Source organism: Camelus dromedarius, chromosome 5, assembly GCF_036321535.1.
Source record: "Camelus dromedarius isolate mCamDro1 chromosome 5, mCamDro1.pat, whole genome shotgun sequence".
Lineage (NCBI taxonomy): Eukaryota > Metazoa > Chordata > Mammalia > Artiodactyla > Camelidae > Camelus > Camelus dromedarius.
The window spans coordinates 71237520-71258318 of NC_087440.1; the positions used below are offsets into that span (position 1 = coordinate 71237520).

At 51.7% G+C, this 20799-nt stretch overlaps 1 protein-coding gene and 1 long non-coding RNA gene across 7 annotated transcripts in view; one reads left to right on the plus strand and one right to left on the minus strand.

Moving 5' to 3' along the window:
* Positions 1-20156, plus strand: part of ESRRB (estrogen related receptor beta) — a 155777-nt gene extending 135621 nt beyond the window's left edge. For all 6 annotated transcript variants that reach the window (XM_064486141.1, XM_064486142.1, XM_064486140.1 and 3 more), the window contains 4 exons: positions 2622-2732; positions 3229-3390; positions 10712-10981; positions 16390-20156. In XM_064486141.1, the coding sequence (XP_064342211.1) occupies positions 2622-2732; positions 3229-3390; positions 10712-10981; positions 16390-16634 (788 nt within the window). In that variant the 3' untranslated portion in view covers positions 16635-20156. The remainder of the gene's footprint in view (positions 1-2621; positions 2733-3228; positions 3391-10711; positions 10982-16389) is intronic.
* Positions 20157-20480: 324 nt separating this feature from the next.
* The window catches only part of LOC105086074 (uncharacterized), a 171656-nt gene continuing 171337 nt past the window's right edge, over positions 20481-20799 (minus strand). Inside the window, exon 7 of the long non-coding RNA XR_010381043.1 lies at positions 20481-20585. This is a non-coding gene — a long non-coding RNA (uncharacterized LOC105086074). The remainder of the gene's footprint in view (positions 20586-20799) is intronic.

Genomic DNA, 20799 nt, shown 5'->3' on the forward strand with positions numbered 1-20799 from the left:
GGGGGCCATCTGCCCCCAGCCTGGGGGTCCCAGGTCTATGCCCCAGGACCCTTCTACCCTATAAATGATGATTGGCAAACCCTGACCATGGGACAGTGCGCAGGGGAAGGGAGAGCTCAGAAAACAGGGCAGACCTGGGCCCCGTCCTCCAAGAGCCCATTGAGTCAGAGGTGGCACGTGAAGTGTCAGGTGGATGTGGAGGCACAGAACCACGGGAGAGATGGCTTCACCTGGCTCCTGAAACCACTTTCCCATTTACCGATCATTTTCCCACTATTATGCCATTTGTCAGGAAAGCCGTGTGCAGGAGCAGAGTGGGTATTACCACTGCCTCCTCCCCTGCGTCTGATGATGAGATCAAGGCCACGTAATCCCTAAGGGGCAGAGATGGGCCTGCGACCTTGCTGGCTGGGTCCTGTGGGCTGGAGTGTCTGGGGCTTGTGCATTGAGTAGGACTCAGAGAAGCAGACAGGACATGAGGAGAGCAAACATATCTCATACCAGGTATCAATTTGTGCATAATCAAACCCAAAAGGCTATTTTCTTTTAACAGAATAACCTGTTAATTGATACATTTATTGGTTGGAGCTATTGACCATTGTGCTGTAAAGATCTAGCGGAGAAAATTTAGGGAGTTTACACCTGCTGTGCCCCAGGAGGTCATACCCCGGAACAGCAAAGAGCGCAGATACTAGCTCATTTATTGGGCAATTACTAAATCTCTCCGAACCTCAGTTTTTCTTGTTTGTAAAATGGGAATAGCACCTGCTTTCTAGCTGTAGATTAAACAGTCAACACATCCAGAAAGTCCTCCACAAGTTAGGTTGTTCTCATTATCAATGTGACTTACCAGTGGTGTACACAGTGCTGGGGAAGAGTGATGGTCATGATGACAGCTCCCATTTTCTAAGCACCCAAGTGGTGCATTGGATATTGTGACAGACCCTAGAGTGGGATGGTGAGCAGACCTGGTCTAAGGGCACTTAGTCAGTAGGGAAAGCCCAGTGTGTTACTGGGGCCCAGGAAGACGCACCCATCCTGGATAGGGGTTGGAAGGATGGGGGTGCATTCATTCCTGTGTGTATCAAGACTTACCTGAACACCCACAAAGGGCCGGGCCCTGTATAAGAAGAGAATATTCCACATGGAGTCAGTGACAGAAGTGGCATCTGCCCACCTCCTTGCCCTGCTGAAGGCACTACAGCTGCCTCCCCAATAAGATGACCCCCACAGGGGAATTGCCTTGAAATAGGAAGCAGGGATGGGATGCTGGGCAGACTGTCTCCCTGAAAAGGAAGTTTGCTACAGCCGTGTTCCGCATCAGGTGCAGAAGTGCCGGGTTGTGGGATACAAAGGATGCTGCTGCTGAAATGCTGAGCAGTGACCGTCCCCCCAGGGCAGCCTGGCTTGGTGTGCTTACAGCGTCCTACTTGCCCTCTGTGCACCCCCATGGGCTAGGAGGATGGAAGGAGGGTCAGACTTCAGGAGGAAGTGCCAGGGAAAGACGGAGCCTAAAGACCAGCTGTCTGGGTCTCTGTGCATATGATGCTGCTGACCTTTGGGGAAGGGAGGAGGGTTGAATGTTGCTGGTCACCTCCGAGGCTGAGGCCACAGAGCTTGCTCCCTCTGGGGACTCTGGTTCTGACTTCTGTGTTCTAGCCAAGGTCCATTTCATAGTAAGGAAAGGAGAGCCGCTCTGCTTCCTGTGTTAGTTCTCACTTGGAGCTAAGTCGATGGGTCTCACCCAGTTTTTCAGGTCAGGCCACATAGGTTGGTGGCCACACATAGGCTTGTGTACCCTGGGCTGAGGAGCCCGCTGGAGGCCCTTTCCGCCCTGCCTGCGAGGCAAATGGTACCAACGTGTCTGTCTAGACAGCAGGAGCTGGGGCGGGGCAGGTTTCTTGAGGGCTGTATAAGACCCAGTGACAATAACAGGTCTCCCTAGGATAGGGCCTCACTCCTGGAAATGGGTGTCAGTGTGGAGTGGCCACAACCACTTTGGCACCTGCTGTTGAGATATTTCTAGGCATGGATTTCCCAGGTGTGGCCAGAACCCCCTGCGTCTCCATCCCACGAGGGCTTTGGTAGAAGACAGACTCTATCTAGTACTGAAACCTAGAATCTCTGAGGGTGGGATCCAGAAATTGCCATTTGTAACAAATGCCTACCTAGATGCTTCTTATGTGAAAAGTTTGAAAATCTTTTCTTTAGCTCTGTGGAGGTGCTGCCCATGGCTAACTCAGTCCTGCCTGCATTCACAGCAGGTCTGCAATAATGTGTCTTCTTTCCCCAACACTTGGAAGAGTGCTTTTGTTGTGCTTTGCCTTTGGAAACTGAAAGACTTAACAGCTGAAGGTTGCCAGGGATGGATTTCTGGAGGATGCTGAATCCAGAGAGTCAGGATCAGGCCTCAGGGCAACCAGGATGAGCCATTACTATGAAGACAATTATTTTAGGATTGTCCAACCACCTGGCCTGAGGCTGGCCCTGGGGCAGCTATAAAAGGCCATCTGGGCTAGTCCCAAAAGATTTAGCCATTGTTGAAATTCCAAAGTCAGTGTTAACACCCCTGGTGATGTCCGCGAATAACCCCGAGACCTTCCCCCTTTCCTCCCCAACAGGTGTGCGCCTTGACCGAGTGCGTGGAGGCCGCCAGAAATACAAGCGACGGCTGGACTCAGAGAGCAGCCCGTACCTGAGCTTGCAGATTTCTCCTCCTGCTAAAAAGCCCTGTGAGTGCAGGGCGGTCCACACTGCTTTTGCTAGCATCTGTCCCTGGAACATCTGGCATCCCTTTAGGGGAAATGCCGTCTTTGCAAGATAGGTTAGGGGGCACTGGGAGGGTCACGGAGAGCAGCACCAGCATCTGGCATTGGTGTCAGGTACTTCAGGCTTCATTCAGAAGGCCTTTCCTTCGGGGTTTATAGAACATGGCTCCCAGTGAAGCATGGTTCTAAGAAGGCATGGGCCCAGCATCCAGAACATGCCCCCTCACCTCCCACCCAAAGCAGATGCCACTTAAAAGAATTCACTGGGCAACTTACCTTGGAGGATATTTCTCAACAGCCAGCAACTTAATGGCATCAGAAAGGAAGGGGAGAGTCTAGCCATGTTTGACCTTCCTGGGGCTCCTTGGAGCCTGACTTTCCTTCCTGAACCATCCCAGACTCCACCTTGGCCCCTTTCCTCTTTTTCCCGGCATTTACATTCTCCCTTTGGTCATTGCAGTGACTAAAATTGTCTCCTACCTGCTGGTGGCTGAGCCGGACAAACTCTACGCCATGCCTCCCCCCGGCATGCCAGAGGGTGACATCAAGGCTCTGACCACTCTCTGTGACCTGGCGGACAGGGAGCTCGTGGTCATCATTGGCTGGGCCAAGCACATCCCAGGTGAGTCCTGTAAGACCCGGGGAAGAGTGTAGTCAGAGACTGGAAGCCACTTTCCCCACGTCTCTGGTCCTGATGCATGGGAGCCCGGGACCCAGGAGCCCAGTGGAACCTTGGCAATTCTGTTTTAATCTGGGCTCTGTCCCTGTGGGATTGGAAGTGAGCAGGTGTTTGGAACATCCAGTAATATTCCTGAGCCGCTGGGGGCTCTTCAGAACTGGTTATCATTCAAGTGGGGCTACGATTGTTTCTACACTATGTAATAATCAAAGCAAGTTCTTTGGATTCTTAAAGGCCAAAGAGTAGGGTTTTCACATAGACCTTATTGGAAATTTGCTGGAAAACAACACAGAAGAGGGATTGACTCTCTTGCTTCTTATTAGAGGACAGTAACGTGGAGTGGTTAAGAATATGGGCTGGGGAATGAGATTGGGATTCAAGTTCTGGGTCTGCAACTTGCTAGCTGTGCAACCCTGGGTGGGTCACCTAACCTCTCTGGGCTTTGATGTGGGGATAAAATGCGAGCATATGTGTGATGCTTCTGGCACCTGCTGACATCAGTTGCATGCTTGCTACTGCCACTTGCCTGGTCTTAAGGGAAGTTTGTCTTTTAGTTTGGATTCTGTGATTTTAAGATCATTTCTGGCATAAAAAGTACGTGTAATGCACATGTTTCGAGTGATATGGACTCCTCTTCATTGCATGCGGCCCCAAGCCCCTCTTGGAGCTTTTTTCATTCTGGATATAGGGAGGGGGCTGATGTTTAATTTGGTTTTTAGATGCCGATACCCACATATTCATTACACCCTGGTTGGGGAGCTTTCTAAAGTCTGTGCAGTTAATTCCTTGACAGTTCTAACAGCTTGGCTCAGAGCATGGTGGAGACATCCTGCTCTCCCCTGGCAATGACCCGCTGTGGACTCGGATTCTTCCTAGCTATGTGTCGAGCGACAGTTTATCTTCCTATCCGTAGATGCTTTTTGTGTTGGCTGCCGGCTGTGAAGGATGAATACAGCATGCCTGGTTATGTAGCAAAGGTGTCCTAGACTTGAGATGCCAAAGCTCGCAGTTGACTGGGGCAAGTCAGAAAGTCCTTATATAAGATGTTCTGTGCACAGCTAACTTACAGGAAGGAGCCTTCCTGCAGACGATGGCTCAGAGTGGGTGTTAGTGTCACTCAGCTGGCGGAAGCCTAGGATTTCTTCCACAGGGACTCCCTGACTCGGGGTGCGCTCCCTGGGGATCTGGGCTGGAGCGCCCTTACTAAGGAGCTCAGCTTCTTGGGATTACACACTCAGTAGTTTTTCAATCTGCCCTGTGCTGATTCAGCACCGGTGTGGGGTCAGGCCACTGCTTAAGACACCTCAGCCTGGATTGCTCTACTAACCCAGGGCCAAATAGGGCACAGCTCCGCCTGCACACACCCCTTCCCACCACACACTCCTCTTCCGGGTTCAGCAGATACTGGATCATAGCAATGGCTCAGGAGTGGCTCCTGGTGGGGCCCCTGGGTCACTGCCTTCTACCCACCGCCCACCCCACCCATGGTACCTCCCAAGGGGTGGAGTCCAACCAGGAGGCACTGCCTCCCCTGCATCCATCTTCCTTCCCACCTAACGGCTCCACCTCCTGTCTGTGCCCAACCAAGAGGGCAGTGGGCAGAGCAGAATGGTTGCTGAGGGTACAGACTTGGGATTCAGGCAGACCTGCGCTCTCATCCCAGCACTATCTTTACTGGCTTTGTGCAAGATACTGCATTTTTCTGTGCTTCAGGGCCCAAACCTGTGAAATGAGACTCGTAATAGAGCCTCCGTCACTGGGTTGCTGGGAGGATATGGTGCACTCAGCCCAGCCTCCACACACAGTGGGCGCTGGATAAATGGCAGAGACCGTGACCGTGGTCGCAGTCATTGCTAATAGTATTAAAAGCCTCCTTTCACATCATCATTTCTCCTTGTCCAAAGCTGAATTCTTTTTGATTAAAAAATAAAATAAACATAGGGGCTCATTTGTCTGTCTCTTGCTAATTTGCCTATTTTGCATAAATTTGCATGCTGAATTATTTGGGCCTGACCTTCTAGTGTTTAAGGTAAAATTAATTAACAAGGTCTCCTGCCACTGCATGTAAACCTCATATTAAGGGTGATGACATAATCAAGTGCCTGATATAGTTAAACTAATCGACTTAATCCCATCTCAGATTAGACGGAAAACTCATCTGAAGACCTGCTCACTAGCTCTTAGAAAGAGAAAGAATGAGCAAGAGGGCAGGTTGAGTAGAGATGAGAGCCAGGGTCCCACCCTGGGACTTGTGTCAGCTCCTGTCCATCTTGGTTTCTGGACAGACAGAAGGACTGGCTTCTTAAGAGGGCTCAGATTAGAGCTCTGGAGTGGAGCCCAAGCCACTGCCCTGAATTAGGCAGAGGAAACTGCATCTCATGCCTCAGTACCATCCAGCCTCTAGTCCAGAGCCTGGCACACAGACAGTGCGTCATACTTGCTTTTGCATACACTTATTGAGAATTAATTGTATGTAAGGAGGAGTTGTGGCTGATCCAAAGGATTCAATGAATTTTTACCCTAATGGTCTCATTTGGGAATAAGATAAATAATTTTTTTAAAAAGTTTTTCGTGGAAAATCTCAAACAAAAGTAAGCCAAATAGTGTAGTGAACCGCCATTACCCAGCTCAACAGTTACACCCACCACAGCCAGTCTTCTTTCCTCTCTACCCACCCATTTCCCACCTCCTGTTTCTCACACGTGAAAAGGCAGATGCTTAGAATGCAGCAGGAAGAAGCACAGGATGGAGTGCAGAGGCGGGAGGGACGCCATGGTCTTCGGGGGAGAGAGTAGAGCATACGTTAGGCTTCAGGATAGATGGGCAGGGACCTTGGAGGAAAAGTCCAGAAGGGCATTAGGTGCTGTACAGTGAGCGACCAGCTTAGCTGGACGGAAAGATCATTTGATCACGAACTCGATCCCAGCTCTCCCATCCCTTTCCTCCATATTTTTGAACACAGGACACTTTTGCAAGGGCTGATTGTGATTCTCTCAGAATAGCAGCCATTCTTTGTTGGAATCAGTCTGAAGTTGGCCACCCCAACACAGGCTTGAGTTTCCCAAGTATTGGGTTGCCCAGGTATAAGCCCAAGTCTTTATAGAGTGTCCACCTCTCATTCCCCATGAGCGGGAGATTAGAACAAGAGGCAACAACCTTTCACAGGCAGTGAGCATCACTTGATGAATTGCAGCCTCCAGATGTTATTAGCCGTTATCCTCCTCCACCCCCGGCAGCCCCAAGGGTACCCCAGCCAGGACCGCCTCCTCCTGCCCGCCCTTGGTGCGTCACCTCCGGCCTGCACGGCCCAGGCTGACTTGTGCACGGCCTCTGCAGGGGACCCCCCCCCAGAGGTCTCCTCACCGGGGGGTCCCTCAGCGGCCCTGCTTCCAGGTAGCCAGCGTCTGGCTCACGCTGGGGAGAGAATGCCAGTGGCCAATGAAATATGGGCTGCCGAGTGACAGCAGCTGTGTCTGGAGTGGCCTCAGATCCTATAATTACATCTCCCTTTATTACCTCTGCTAATGGCCCTCCAGGTCGACAGAAACGATAATAAATTAACAGATTATGAACTCCACTTGCCACAAATTATGTGCCCTTTTTTTTTTTTAAATTCTAGGAGCTCATGCCATCAAATCGCTGGGGGATGGGGGCTTAGGAAGAGCCTGACTGTTATTAGATCAGTGGGTACAGATAAAGTAACTTTCCAGGGGCAGCAGAGCTCAAGGTGGGAGAGGTAGGAAGAGAGGGCCGTGAGCATCCAGCTGGGGCACTCCCAGGGTCACGGGCCACGTGCAGCCTCTCCCAGCAGCCCCTCTGTCCCAGAATTGCTGATCACTTGATGGAGGCAGAGACCCAGCCCAGCCCAGAAATGCAGAAGTGAAGCGTGCACTGCTGAAGGCTAGGGAGGAGTGCTTCAGCCCCTTTGTTTGGATTTAATGAAAGAAAGAATTTGTGCTTCTGGTAAAGATGTGGCTGAGGGGTGGAAGTTGTGCATTCCAAATCCTCTCTCTTTCTTAAGCATCATTCTGGAAAAGTCCTGTATGGGTATAGCCAGTGTGTGTGTGTGTGTGTGTGTGTGTGTGTTTTCTCCTTACCCACCATGGCTCATACCATAACAGTGCTTTACGCACCACTTTTTTCCTTTGGTTATATAAAGTAGTAGCATTTACCAGTAAGCTAAGCCGTGTTCTGAGTGTTCCACACGTTAGCTCATTTAATCCAAAAAACTCCATGAGCTAAGTACTATTATTATTCTCATTTTACAGATGAGGAAACTGAGGCACAGAAACCATGCCCAGGGTCACAGCCAGTGGCCAGCAGAGGTAGGAATCCAACAGACAGGCTGGCTCTGGCATCTGTGCCCTTAACAGTTACGTCCGCCTTGGGCTCTTGGGTATCTTTCCACATCCACACAAATAGTTCTTCCTCATTCTTTCTAGTGGCTTCTGATACGCCATTCATCTGCTAAGAAGTACATTTATATAATAAGTGCATGTATCACATTGGTTACACTTAGGTTGTCTCCTGTTTTGGGTCATTACAAGCGGATCTAACAAACACCCTTTTCACATTTATCTCTGTGTTGTTTCTAGGAGAAATTCTTAGAGAGGAGTCAGGGGCAAAGTCTCCTCAGACCAGCCTAGCAGAGGGGTGTGCACACAGGTCTCAGCTGCATCCTCAATGGTGGCCCCACATCTCCAAGGCGAGCCTCCCTCCACCCGCCACCCGCCCTGCAGGCCTGTCTCTGACTCAGACACAATAAGCAAAGACAGCTAAATCTGGACTCCGGTCTAAATGACTGAGAGGGTCTAACCGAGTTCTTTTGGCACATTGTCTCATCACCTAGGAGTCGGCCCAGTGGCATCTGTCCATTTTGTCCTGTGTGCCCAGAATGTTCATGGGGCACCTTCTTTGCACCAGGCCCCGTGCTTGGTCAGGGCCCCACCTCACCCTTCAGAGCTCAGCCCCAAAGTCTCCTTTTCTGCAAGGTCCCCCGAACTGACTTTCTCTTTGGGCCACGTTCCGCCGTTGTGAGTTCTCAGAGCCCTCCATCTCCCTGTAGCTCTTCGGACAGCTGTAACCTCGTGGGGACGTGTGGTCACCTGGGTTGTGTCTTTCCCTCTTGACTGAGCTCTCGAAGGCAGCGACCAGTTCTGGTTTGAGCCAGTCATTCTGTCCCCAATGCCTAGCACAGGGCCTGGCACTTAGTAGATCCTCAGTAAGTATCTGGAATGAACGAAGGGGCCCGGAGCATGCTGTTCACACTCTTCTAGTAATTAGCTTCCCACGAGGCTTTTCTCTTTCGTTTCCAGAAACCTCACTCCTACACCACCTCCCCCTCTGCCACCTTCCAATTCAATTGTCTATTAATTTTGCCCCGTTCACCTCCTACACCTTCCCTCCCAGTCTGTCTGCCTTCAGACCCCCGCCCCCAGTGCAGCCCCACACGTCCCTCCGCACACACACCCTCCTGTGCTGGCTGATTGGTATCTGTTAATTAATGTCGCCCAAGGCCTCTCCCGCTCAGAGGCCCGATAAGGGAAATTGGATGTCCATTTCTATCTATCTTTCATTACCTCCCGGCTCTCCCCACTGCCACAGGCAGCCACACACCCTCTCCCACGCTGATCTGGACAACAACACATGTGCACCCGACCCCTCTGTGCCTTGGCCTCTCCCCCGAGAAGGTGCATCAATCCAGGCTTGCCCCATGTCGTCGGTATCATTGCGCCAGCTCTGTGGGCGATCAGATGCGGGGATGCCAGCAGCCAGGTGGTGATCCCAGGTGCAGGTTGTACAGATCGGCCTGCTAATCAAGATGGTCAGACCAAAAGGGTGTTCGCTGGGTAAGGGGACCTGCCGCACAAAGGGTGCATCCCCTGGACACCCCGTAAAGTTGAACACTGGTTGCATTGGTTGGAAATGGGGAGGGACAGTGGCTTTTAGAGACAGAGGACAGCAGATGAGGGTGGGATAGATCCCATGGAAACCCAGAGCCTTGGGCCAGACCAGAGGCTTGGGATCACCCCAGGCCTCCAGTCGGTGGGGGAGAAGAAAGTCATGTCAATAGCATGCTAACAACAACAATGGCAGTAATAGTAACGACTCCAGCCATCACCACCTTCCTAGTTCAGGTTTGCTGAGTGTGTGTGGGGGGGAGGTGCTAAGTGCTTCCCATGCGCCATCTTACCACACCCGCATCAGAACACCACGTCCAAGCCGGGTTAGGTTCTAGGTCAGCAAGTGAAGTAAATAGTCCTACATCAGCGAAATTACCCCTGGAGATTCCTTAATTTCAGCTATCTGTGACGGGCACACAGTGCAAACGGCTTGGTGGATAACTTTCCTTTTTGGTTCATCTGGCCTAGTCAGTGTTGAAACCATCATGGAGCTTCTGGTTGAACATACTGCCTTGTGTTTAGTGACCAAGATATTTGAAAATCAACTTTCTTCTTCCCTCCTTGCCTTCCTCCCTCCCTGCTTCCCTACCTGCTCCCTTCCTTTCTTTTTTTCCCTTTTCTCTTAAATCAATATTGTAATGAGTTTACCTGAGTGCATATATAATACAGTTCCAGTATATTATTCTCATTTTGCAGAAGACTGTCATCTCATCATTAATAATAATAAGAGCTCAGTAAATGTCCTGCATGTTTTATAGTCACTGTCTCATTTATACGTCACTGCTCTCTCTGAAGCAGGCACTACTATTATACCCATTTCATAGATGAGGAAGCTGAGGTTTGGGGAAGGAACACAGCTCTTAACAAGGTCAGGCTGTGGTCACTGGAGGTCACTGGCCGGGAGCATCTGACTCCTCCTTCCTGGTTGAGCGCCCGGGTCTCGGCACAGCTGAGACTCTGCACTGAGGATCAGATGTCACTTTAAAACACCAAAGCTGCCCCTGGTTCGAGCATATAGGGAGACCTGGAAACTCCTCAGAGTGGACAGGACCCTGTACTGCCACCTCCTGATTCTGCTATGAATTCAGTAACTCCAAAAACTACACATGTGTTTAATGAATCAAAGAGCTTCTCCAGACATTTATAAAATAAATGGGACTAACGGTAGTACTGATAGTAACAACTGTCAGCATTGACCGAGTTCTTCTTACGTAAGTCTTTTCTACAAATTCTGTGTCTGACTCACTCACCACGGGAAGGACAATGAGTCCAGAGGGAAAGAGGGCGGGGCAGGATCTGGAGGTGCCCGGGGACCCCTGATCTGCCCCCGACCGCGGCTGCCCACATGCCCCCTCCCACAGGCTTCTCCAGCCTCTCTCTGGGGGACCAGATGAGCCTATTGCAGAGCGCCTGGATGGAGATCCTCATCCTGGGCATCGTGTTCCGCTCGCTGCCCTACGACGACAAGCTGGTGTATGCCGAGGACTACATCATGGACGAGGAGCACTCCCGCCTGGCGGGGCTGCTGGAGCTCTACCGGGCCATCCTGCAGCTGGTGCGCAGGTACAAGAAGCTCAAGGTGGAGAAGGAGGAGTTTGTGACGCTCAAGGCCCTGGCCCTGGCCAACTCAGGTAAGGGCGGGAGTGTGGCCTGCAGGGGGCACTTCCGGGCTGGGGAGGGGGTGGGAGGCACAGCTCCCGGCGTGGGAGGCACAGCTCCTGGCCTGTGAGTAGGGCTGCTGTAGAGATAGGGATGGTGTGAAGACACTGAGATTCTTTTTGTCATTGAAGATTGTGCAAGGGATGGGGGGGGTGCAGAATCGAAAAGATGGTGGTGAAGCCTGGCACTGGCTGAGTATTCCTCAAGCCTTACAGACCAGATGAACACAAGGGTTAACAGCACAGATTCGAGAGCCAGGTTGCTGAGAGTCAAATCCTGCTTCTACCACTTGGACCAATCTGTGCCTCACTTCACTCTGCCTCAGTCTCTCCATCAGTAAAATGGGGACCATAAACCATCTCTACCCAACAAGACTATGAAGGGATTTATCTATATATCACTATGCTTACAACATGCCTGGCACATGATAAGTACTCAACCAAGTTAAATCAATTAGCCATGAACTGATTTCATCTTACAGTCAACTCTATGAGCAAAGTTATTATTTTAACCCCATTTTACAGATGTGGAAACTGAGGCTTACAAATTTCCCAGGGTCACACAGTTAAAGAGGGTCAGCCCTAGGACTCGAACCAAGGTCCTCTAATTCCAGAATCAACTCCAAGCCTATACCCACTCCATTAATCTCCCACTCAAATTGCTCAGGCCCAAGAGAGAAACCTTTCCTGGTATTAAAAAGGAGGCCTCACTGCATTTCTTTAGCCCCAACCAACTTCTGGCTGGACTATTTGGAGAGAGGGGCTGGTGTTGGTAACGCAGGTGAATGAGCCCGAATGTAACCTGTATCCACACTTAGAGGGTGTCCACCCTCTGCAGGTACAGGCCAGGAGCTGGGGCAGGGGTCAAGGTTGCAGAAGAAGGAGAAAGGCGGGGTCCCTTTGCAAGAGAGAGTGTCAAGCATGCATACACATAATTCCACTGCAAGGCGGCATGCAGTCATTAATTGCTCAAGTCTGAGTCAAGTTCAGCTTGGACCCAAGTTAAAATTCTAGCTCTGGCACTTAGTAGCAGTGTGACCTTGGGCCAGTTGGCAATCTTCCTTAGCTCTGTCCTGTGTGTAAAGTGGGGATATCCCTGTTCCTCTTCCAAGCACTTTTGTTTTAAATGATCAACTGAATATAAAGAAAGCACTTAGCCTGGTGCCTGGCCTAGAGGAAGTGTTCAATAAATGTGATCAATATTATGAATATTAGAGGAAACAAGTGTTACCAGCATATGGAAGAGGAAGAGCTGGTTCCTGGTGGAGACAGGACAAACAGGGTAACCAGCCAGTTTGCTTGCTGCTGTCACACTTTTACTGGAGGTTCCATGTGCCAGGAAACCTCAGGCCCTGGAAAACCGGGACAGTTGGTCCCCTAACAAATGGCCTTGTAGAGAATGCAGGGGATGCTGCTGATGCCCTGCAGATGCTGATGCCCAAGTCAGACCCCCTTTACTGGGTTAGTGCTCCTGTGCCCCAGCTGCGGAATCTTGCTGCTAATAGCTCACAGCTGCCCCCCGCCCCCTTCACAAGAGACCTACCTTCACCTGCCTTGCCTGGAGGATTAGTTCCAGCCCCACCTTGGCACCTCCAGCCGATGGGGGACCCACACAGGGGAACAAAGTGTTGGACCCCTGGCATGGGATCCAGCCCAAGCTGAGGCTACCTGCTTACTCTGGTTGCTCCCACCCTCGCCCTACCCTGCCTCTCCACCTTCCTGTCTCCTGAATCTCCACACGTCCCATGCACCCAAAGCCCTGTCTAGGGGTCTGTCTCCAGAGAACCTGACCTAATACACAGAGGGAAGCTTTTTTTTTTTTTTTTTTAGTTCAAATCTCTTTTATCAAAAAACTAATGCAAATTAAGAATTAAAATTTTTACATGCTTCTATAGAGACCATTCACACATACCTTAGGATTCTAAAATTGTACTGTATTCTTTGTTGGAGAATGCTAACACTGTTGGGCTTTTGGGTTTTTTTTTTTTTTAGTAGAGATTCAGATGGACAAAATAATTGACAGATAGGGCATAGAGTTCCACATACCATCCTACCCGTGTCCCCAGCCCCTGACCACAATTTCCCCTATTATTAACATCTTGCATTGGTATGGTAATTTGTTGCAATTCATGAGCCAATGTTGATACATTATTATTAACAAAAGCCCACGGTTGCCCTCAGAGTTTACTCTGTGTTTGTACCGTTCTGTCGGTTGTGACAAACACAATGACAGATCTCCATCATCACACGCCATGAGGATGTGTTTCACACCCTCCCCGCGCTCTCCTATTCAGAGGGAAGCAGGGTAACCCCTCTGCAGTGCTTGCAGAGGGGCTGGGAATTTGGATGGGCAGAGGAGGAGAGGGAACCAGTGGAAGCAGAGGACAGGGGGTGAGCACAGCGAGGCGCAGCAAGGCTGGCCAGGCCCTGGAGGACACATCCTTGATTTTGGACTCTCCTGACCACTTCTCACGAGACCTAGAGCTCACACTTGCCCATGCCAGGAGAGGAGAGTGAAGAGGTGGGAGGCCACTCATCTGTCGCCTCCACCCACCCGTAGGCGCCAAGCTGCAGGGGCTTTCAGAGGACTCTTTAGCTCGGCCAGCTGTTCTTGCCCTGATCTCAACACACAGAGGCAGGCACACGTATGTGTGCATGCGCACACAGGCACACGGACACATACAAAGTGCCTGAGGACCGACAGAGCCCATCAGGAGCGGCAGCGAGCGTCAAGCTCTGCCTGAGTACACACTTTGTCGTGCAAGACAGATCCCCGGAACCTGGACTTCTTGCCCCGGTGGCATTTACCAGGCCGTCCTGCAGCTCTGCGGGTACAAGAGCTCCAAGTGGAGAAGGAGGAGTTGGTAATGCGTAAGGCCTCGGCTGCGCGGTGGAGCAATCAGATTCAGGCAGGAAATGGAGAAAGAACAGGCCTGTTTGAAGGTTAGGCTGTTGGGGTCAGACCAGGCTCCAGGACTGTGATGAGATTATGGTCTCATGGAGTCAGTAGAGGGAGCCATGAAAGGTTGTGGGGGTGAGACCTGTCCCCAGCAGCAGGGGAGGAAATCCACCCAGGCAGACAGCGCGTTAGCTGGAGGAGAGACAGGGCCCAGGAGATGACTGGAGTGGTCTTGGTGGCAGCCCCAAGAGCCACCGTGGGTGCCACTGCTGAGGTGGAGTGGATGGGAGCACGTCAGAAGCTGTGGCCCCAAACCACAGCCCCTCGGGAGCCTGCTGTCCGTCTCTCACCCCACCTCCCAGCCTCTCCAAGGCTCCTTGACAGCAGAAAAAATTCATAGCCATTGATTTTGTAATTAACAGTTTATCAATGCCATCAATACAGACTCGCTGATGGATTGCAAAGAAATTAATCTTGCAATGTTATTTTATTTCATTTTTGGTTGAAGGCAGCTGCCAATTTTGGCCTCCTTGGGGAGGGTCGGGGGATGGGGAGAGGAAGCTGGGGGGAGGCAGGGAGTCTGGACGGCCAGGGGCATCTCAGGGGCACGCTCTGGAAATAGCCAAGAGTGTAGGAATGGAGCCGTGCTTCATCCCCACCAGCAAAGGAGGAGTCCTCACTCACCACCTTGGTAACAAGGGGCAGAAAAATGTGGAGGAGTCTTGGGTATGGGGCCAGCCCTGCAGGGCATTTGCCCTCAGTCTGAGCCCTCCTGGCAATAATAGTAGCATTTATTAGATGCCTACTAAGTGCCTGATGACTATTTCATTTAATCCTCACCATCACCCAATGAGGTGTGCACTCTTATTTGCTCTGTTTCATAGCTGAGGAAACCGTTTCAGAGAGCTTAAGTAACTTGGCCAAAGTCACACAGCATCTAAGACTCCAGAGCCTCATCCACCTCATTCTATTGCTATTCTCTCAAGAGAAAAAGACAGGACTCTTGGAGTCATGGGCTGAGTGTGGATCCAGAAGTTCAGAGGAAGTCAGTGGGGTCAGCCACTTGGTGCCACTGCCCTTGGCAGTCTGGTATCTAAACCAACCCAGCTTGCAAAGGAATTGCCCTGCTCTTTTGAGGAATTCAGGAAACTCGCTCAGCCTTCCTCAGTGACCCACCCAGAGCTTCCAGTTCACTTGATTCACGTGCACCCTTCCCCTCCCACCTTTAAGAGGCATTGGATGCTGCAGTTCACGGAGTGGCTCAGTATCTTTAAGGAACATCAGAGGAAGGCTGGTTATTTCCCTCGAGGCCAGGAAGTGCATTCTGCTTTGCTTCGGCTCAGACCCAACTGTAAAACTCAGCTGTCAGCAGGAGACTCCCTGCACCGTTGGGATTTAGGTAAATTTCATTTGAAATTCATGATCTGAGTCCAAACTTACCCCAGAATTTTATAGAACTCCTGAGTGTCTTCCACCACTGTTCCTTGATGTGTCCAGCCATGCTATCTGAGTTCCTCTGTGTCCACCACCTCAAGGCACCCAGACACAGAGCTCAGCCCCTTTATCTGTGTCTGTATTCTGTAACCACTATTTTGTAAGGTTAGTGAACTCACTGAAGACTTGAGCTAATGCCTAGTGGCACCAGCAATAGTAATAGCTGTTGATGGTGGTGCTGATGGTACTGCTGCTGCTGATGGTGAGAATGATTATGATGATGATGAAGGTGATGATGGTGGTGGGTGTGGTGATAATGGTGGTGGTTGTGGTGGTAATGGTGGTAGTTGATGGTGATGATGGTGATATGGTGGTGGTGATGATGGTGGTGGCTGTGGTAATGATCATGGTTAATGGCAACGATGATAGTGGGGGTGATGATGATGAAGGTGATGGTGATGATGGTGGTGGTGATAGTGGTGATGATGATGAAGGTGATGATGGTGGTGGTTGTGGTGGTAATGATGATGGCTGATGGTGGTGGTGGTGATGTGGTGGTGGTGATGGTGGTGGTGGTAGTCATGACAATGGTAGTGATATCACTAGGTGGGCACTTAATCTGTGACAAGTTTAAGCTGTTTCAAGCTCTTGATCTGTATTAACTCATTTAACCTCTTGAGGTAGGCATTTTTCATTTTATAAATGAGGCACGGAGAAATTAAATAGCTTTCCTAAAGTCACACAGCTAGCAAGTGAGGGATGCAAGATTGCAATTCCACTCAGGGTCTCCACTGCCACCTCTTGACGTTTCTCAAGTCCTCCATGGATAGAGATCTCTCCTTGGATCTGAAGCCCAGCTCTGTCATTGGCCTCTGTGACTTCAGACTGGCAGTGTGTCCTCCCTGAGCCTGGGTTTCCTTCTCTGTATAGTGAGGATTTGGAAGGCTCCAAAGCAGAGGCCCAGGGCCATGGGAGCTCCCCTCCCCATCTCCTCCCCGGGGCAGTGCTCTCCAGCCACACCCGCTGACACTCACCCATGTGCCCACAGACTCCATGTACATCGAGGACCTGGAGGCAGTCCAGAAGCTGCAGGACCTGCTGCACGAGGCGCTGCAGGACTACGAGCTGAGCCAGCGCCACGAGGAGCCGCGGAGGACGGGCAAGTTGCTGCTGACACTGCCCCTGCTTCGGCAGACGGCCGCCAAGGCCGTGCAGCACTTCTACAGCATCAAACTGCAGGGCAAGGTGCCCATGCACAAACTCTTCCTGGAGATGCTGGAGGCCAAGGTCTGATGGCCTGGCACGCGCGGACCGACTCCCGCCCGAGGACAGACAAACGGATGGACCGACGCAGAGACCTCCACAGCCACCAGCCTCAACGTTCAAGTCCTGTATCATGGCCACGAGCAGTCCCAGAGAAAGGGACTTCGCCTCCCAGCTGTGTGCAGAGTCCTGGGTGCTGTGGGGCGGGGGAACGGGCATGGGAGGGCAGGGCATGGGCTCATCTGTAACTGGCTTTTTCTTTGGTATGTTTTTCCTTAGCCACAGGCAGTGCTGAGGCCTGGGCCAGGGCTGACTCCCAAGTGGCTTGGGACCGCTGAGGAAATGCCCCCTCTTCCCACCAAATTACCAAGAGGCAGCACACACCTTTCCTAACCCCACACTGCCCCCCATTCCTCTGCCCATGGTGCAGGGGTGGGCAGTGCTCAGCGCCCAGGACTCTGGCACACTCAGGTGGGGTACCTGACAGAGGTTTTCCTTTCTCAGATGGCAGGTGCTTTCTTCCAGAGCCCCTGCCTACTCTGGGGTTCTGTGGGGCCCCTCAAGAGGCCCTACACCTTCCACAGTCCAGATGCTCTCTCCCTCCCTCCCTCCCACCCTCCTTTCTATCAGCTCCCGGCCCAGGCTCACATCAAGAGAGTAGTTGCCAGAGCGCATGCGTTTTCCTGGGCCCCGCATCCCTCTGTGCACCCCCACCTGCTCTGCTCATCACTCGTGTGCCAGGGCCAGCCTGTCATCCCCCCTCATCTCCCAGGAGTCCTGCTAGTACTTCCTGCCGTACCTCTTGAGTTCTCTCCCGCAGTAGGCTCAGCCAGCCAAGATGGCCTCAGGGCCATAGCTGGGAACTTTCCGGCTCCGAGAAGAGCAGGGTCCAGGAAGACACTCCCCAGTGCCCCACTTCTGCTTGCTGCTTCCCCTCCCTGTCAGCCTTCCCCGCAGGTCCAGAGCAGGTAGGCCTGTGGGAAGTAGGGGATATGCAGTGGCCTAGCCCTGTCTGAGGGCAACCTGGCACTAATTCTAGGCTGGCAGTCCTGGAGGACCAGGGCAGGATAGGGAGAGGCCCAAACCAATCTTTGCTGAGCACAGAAAGGCCCAGAAGCAGAGATGAACAGGCAGGGGAACCCGAAGACAGGGCCTTAGTGGAGGTCACCAGCCTGCCTGATCTTTCCTGGCATCCAGGGCAGTGGGTACCAGGATGCCCCTCCCCCGCGTTCCAAAGGGCTGGATGAGTCAGTGTAATGGGAGGGGTTACTTCTGCCCCCTTGCTGCTCCTGCCACCCTTGGACTAAGGAGGTGTGGCCCAGCTCCCTGGGCACATTGAGGCCCAGCTTTCTGATGGGACACCCCCCATCCCCTCCAGTCCTGGCTGTTATGTAAGGTGACAGCCACCCCGGTTTGCCCAGGACTGGTTATAGCACTGAAAGTTCCATTTCCCAGGAAACCCCTCAGTCCTGGCCAAATGGGGACAGTTGGTCATGCATGTCTGTGAGTGGCTATGAAAGTCCATTACAACACACTGGGGGAAGGGGACAGCCCTGAACAACCCATCTGGTGCTCACAGGGTTGACTGACGGCAGCTTAGAGGATCTCCCGAGGATGGAGGGGCATCGAGCATGATGGAAAATGCTCCTTCCAATCAGCTGCCCTCTAAAGCAGGGATCAGACCAACCCCACCTGGGACACATTCCTCGGGAATCTACACCTCTTCTAACCCAACCTTTTTCCACCCCGAGAGGCAAGCAGATCCCCCCGACCCATCACTAGGATCAGGAGGCCAAGTGCCCTCTCCCACAACTCCCAGCTATTCCCAGGGAAGCGGCTACTGCTGGCTCCACGTCTCCGCTCCCAGACACCGCTCCTCCTGAACGTTCATGCTGAGACATGTTCAGGTCACCCTAGGCAGGAGGGTTCCCAGCATCTGCTCTTGAATATCTTCACATAGAAAATATCAGGGATTTCAAGAGATATCACAGACCAGTGAGGTGTGCCCTCCTCCCTTTTGCCTGCAGGGACTCCAAGGCCACAGTCAGCACTGGGATGATCCAGGATGCTTCAGCCCTAGCTCTTTGTGCAGTTTCCAATCTGGGTGGACGGATGCATAGGCACCTCTAAGGGACCAGGGATAAAACCCAAGCCTAACTTAACCGTTAGGGGCCGTGCCCTGAAGTCTGGACCAGAGAGATCACACAGCGAGAGAACTTGGGGTCCACTCTGCAGGAGCCTCCCCTATTCTCTCATTATGCTATGTGCTCGAGGAAGTGGGGGAAGAGGGTCGCATCTCATCATCCGGGCACCTGGTTCTCTGCAGTGTGACTTCCTGCTCAAGCATGAGGACCTGTCAGCCGTGGCAGGGGCTAGTGCACAGCTGGCCTTTGCAGTCCACCTTTTTCAGGAAAAGCATCTTCAGCTAACAGTGCAACTAGTTTGCAGTGAGTGGGTGTTCGGTACCCAGGATAGCTTTGTCTCGCTGGATCTAGGGCAGGTGTCGCAGCATTAGAGCCCATTTACAGCAGGGAGGGGGCGGTGGTCCTGATGGCTTGGTGCCAGTGAGATGGATGCTGCTGCTTCTGCTGCTTTAAAAACTCCAGTGGCAGCAGGAAATGTATCAGTAACCATGGGAATGCTGTCCAGTGGGAATGGCCCTGGTATGTACGTGATGGACTCTTTGACATTGAGGGAAGTTTAGGAGCCAACTTAGTTGGAAACCTAGCCAGCTTTGGGAACTCCTGAAAAGAGGAGGGCCCTGACTTAGTAGGGGATGGAGTGAGGAGAATTTAGGACACCCTGTTCCCCAAACCCAGACAGAACAGAAATGAAGTTTATCCCCCAAATCCACTGTTCCTGGAAAATCTGTAAAGAGGAAATAGCCCTTCTCAGTTGTACTCATGATACAGGTCATTGAAATGAACCAAGAAATAAAATGAAAAAAATACAACCATGGAGAAGGTGGTATTGGCTGGGTTTTGTTTGCTCCCTGTATCCCCACCCTTTCTAAAGATTCTGGACTGGTTTTGCCACACGCGAACCTTGATAGTGGCTCCCACTTTTTGCATACAGAAAACTTCAGTGATTTCCCAGGGCACAGTTTAAGAACCAAGTAGGAAGCGCTCAAGACCAGAGCAGGAAGCTGGGTGGGAAGGCATCACAGGGCCTTAGAGGAGCCAGACTGCACGCACCCCTGCATCGGGGACCACCCTTCCCTTCAGACTCCCCGCCACCCCCCCGCACAGATGGGGGAAGGTGGAGGGGGGTTGTGGCGAGGGGAAGGAGTGACAAACTTGTGGCAAGAAGACAGGGGCCCGTGCCCATGGAAGAGCACCAAAGAAAAGCACTATGTGGAGATTGTTTTATTTTCGAATAATGATGATGCGGCTGGAACGGCTTCTTCAGATGTATATGTTTTTTAAGTGGCGGTCCCTCGTTGCATCACCTCCCTGTACGCACTCCCACCTCTGTACGTGTTCTCCCAAATGCCCTAGGATTTTTCCGTCCTGGCCCCGTGTATCTGGAATCTAATAAATAAGGAACGGCCTATTGGAGAGTTTCTTCACACATTATCTTTCCCGGCTGGCTGTCCCCTGGACAGCACTGCCCTCAGGTCTCAGGGCTGATGCCAGGAGAGCCCGTCGGGAGAGGCAGCTCCACCTCAGAGTTCTCTGGGGATTCAAGTGGGCGTTAAAATGTGTATCCAGCAGCAAAAGTCAAGAATGCAACTTGAGCCGTGAGGTACAGGTCTGAGAACCCCTTCTACTTCTTTTCAGGCTTTTGATATGAGTGCTGAAGCCCTCTATTTTCATTAATGTCAGAGAAATGGAACCTTAGGTATATCTGAACTAAAAATAATTTGTCGCCCTAGGATTTTGAAATGCATCTGTATACGTATGCACATAATGCAGACAGCACAGGGAGCCTACATGTTGTAACAGGGCACGCTCAGGACCTGTGAGAGGCAGAAGGGAGGGCCTGAAAAACATGAAAGAAGACTATATCAGGATGCCTTTTGTTGCAAGTGAAAAAAACACCCCCAGCTTATACAGGCTTACTGGACTTACTGCCTTGGATATATGTGAAGTCTAGAAGTGGCTCAGGCATCAGGCAGGGTTTGATCCAGAGGTTCACAAAGTCAACAGGGCTCTGGCTCTACTTCTCTGATTCTCTCAGTTCTGCCCTCTTCTGT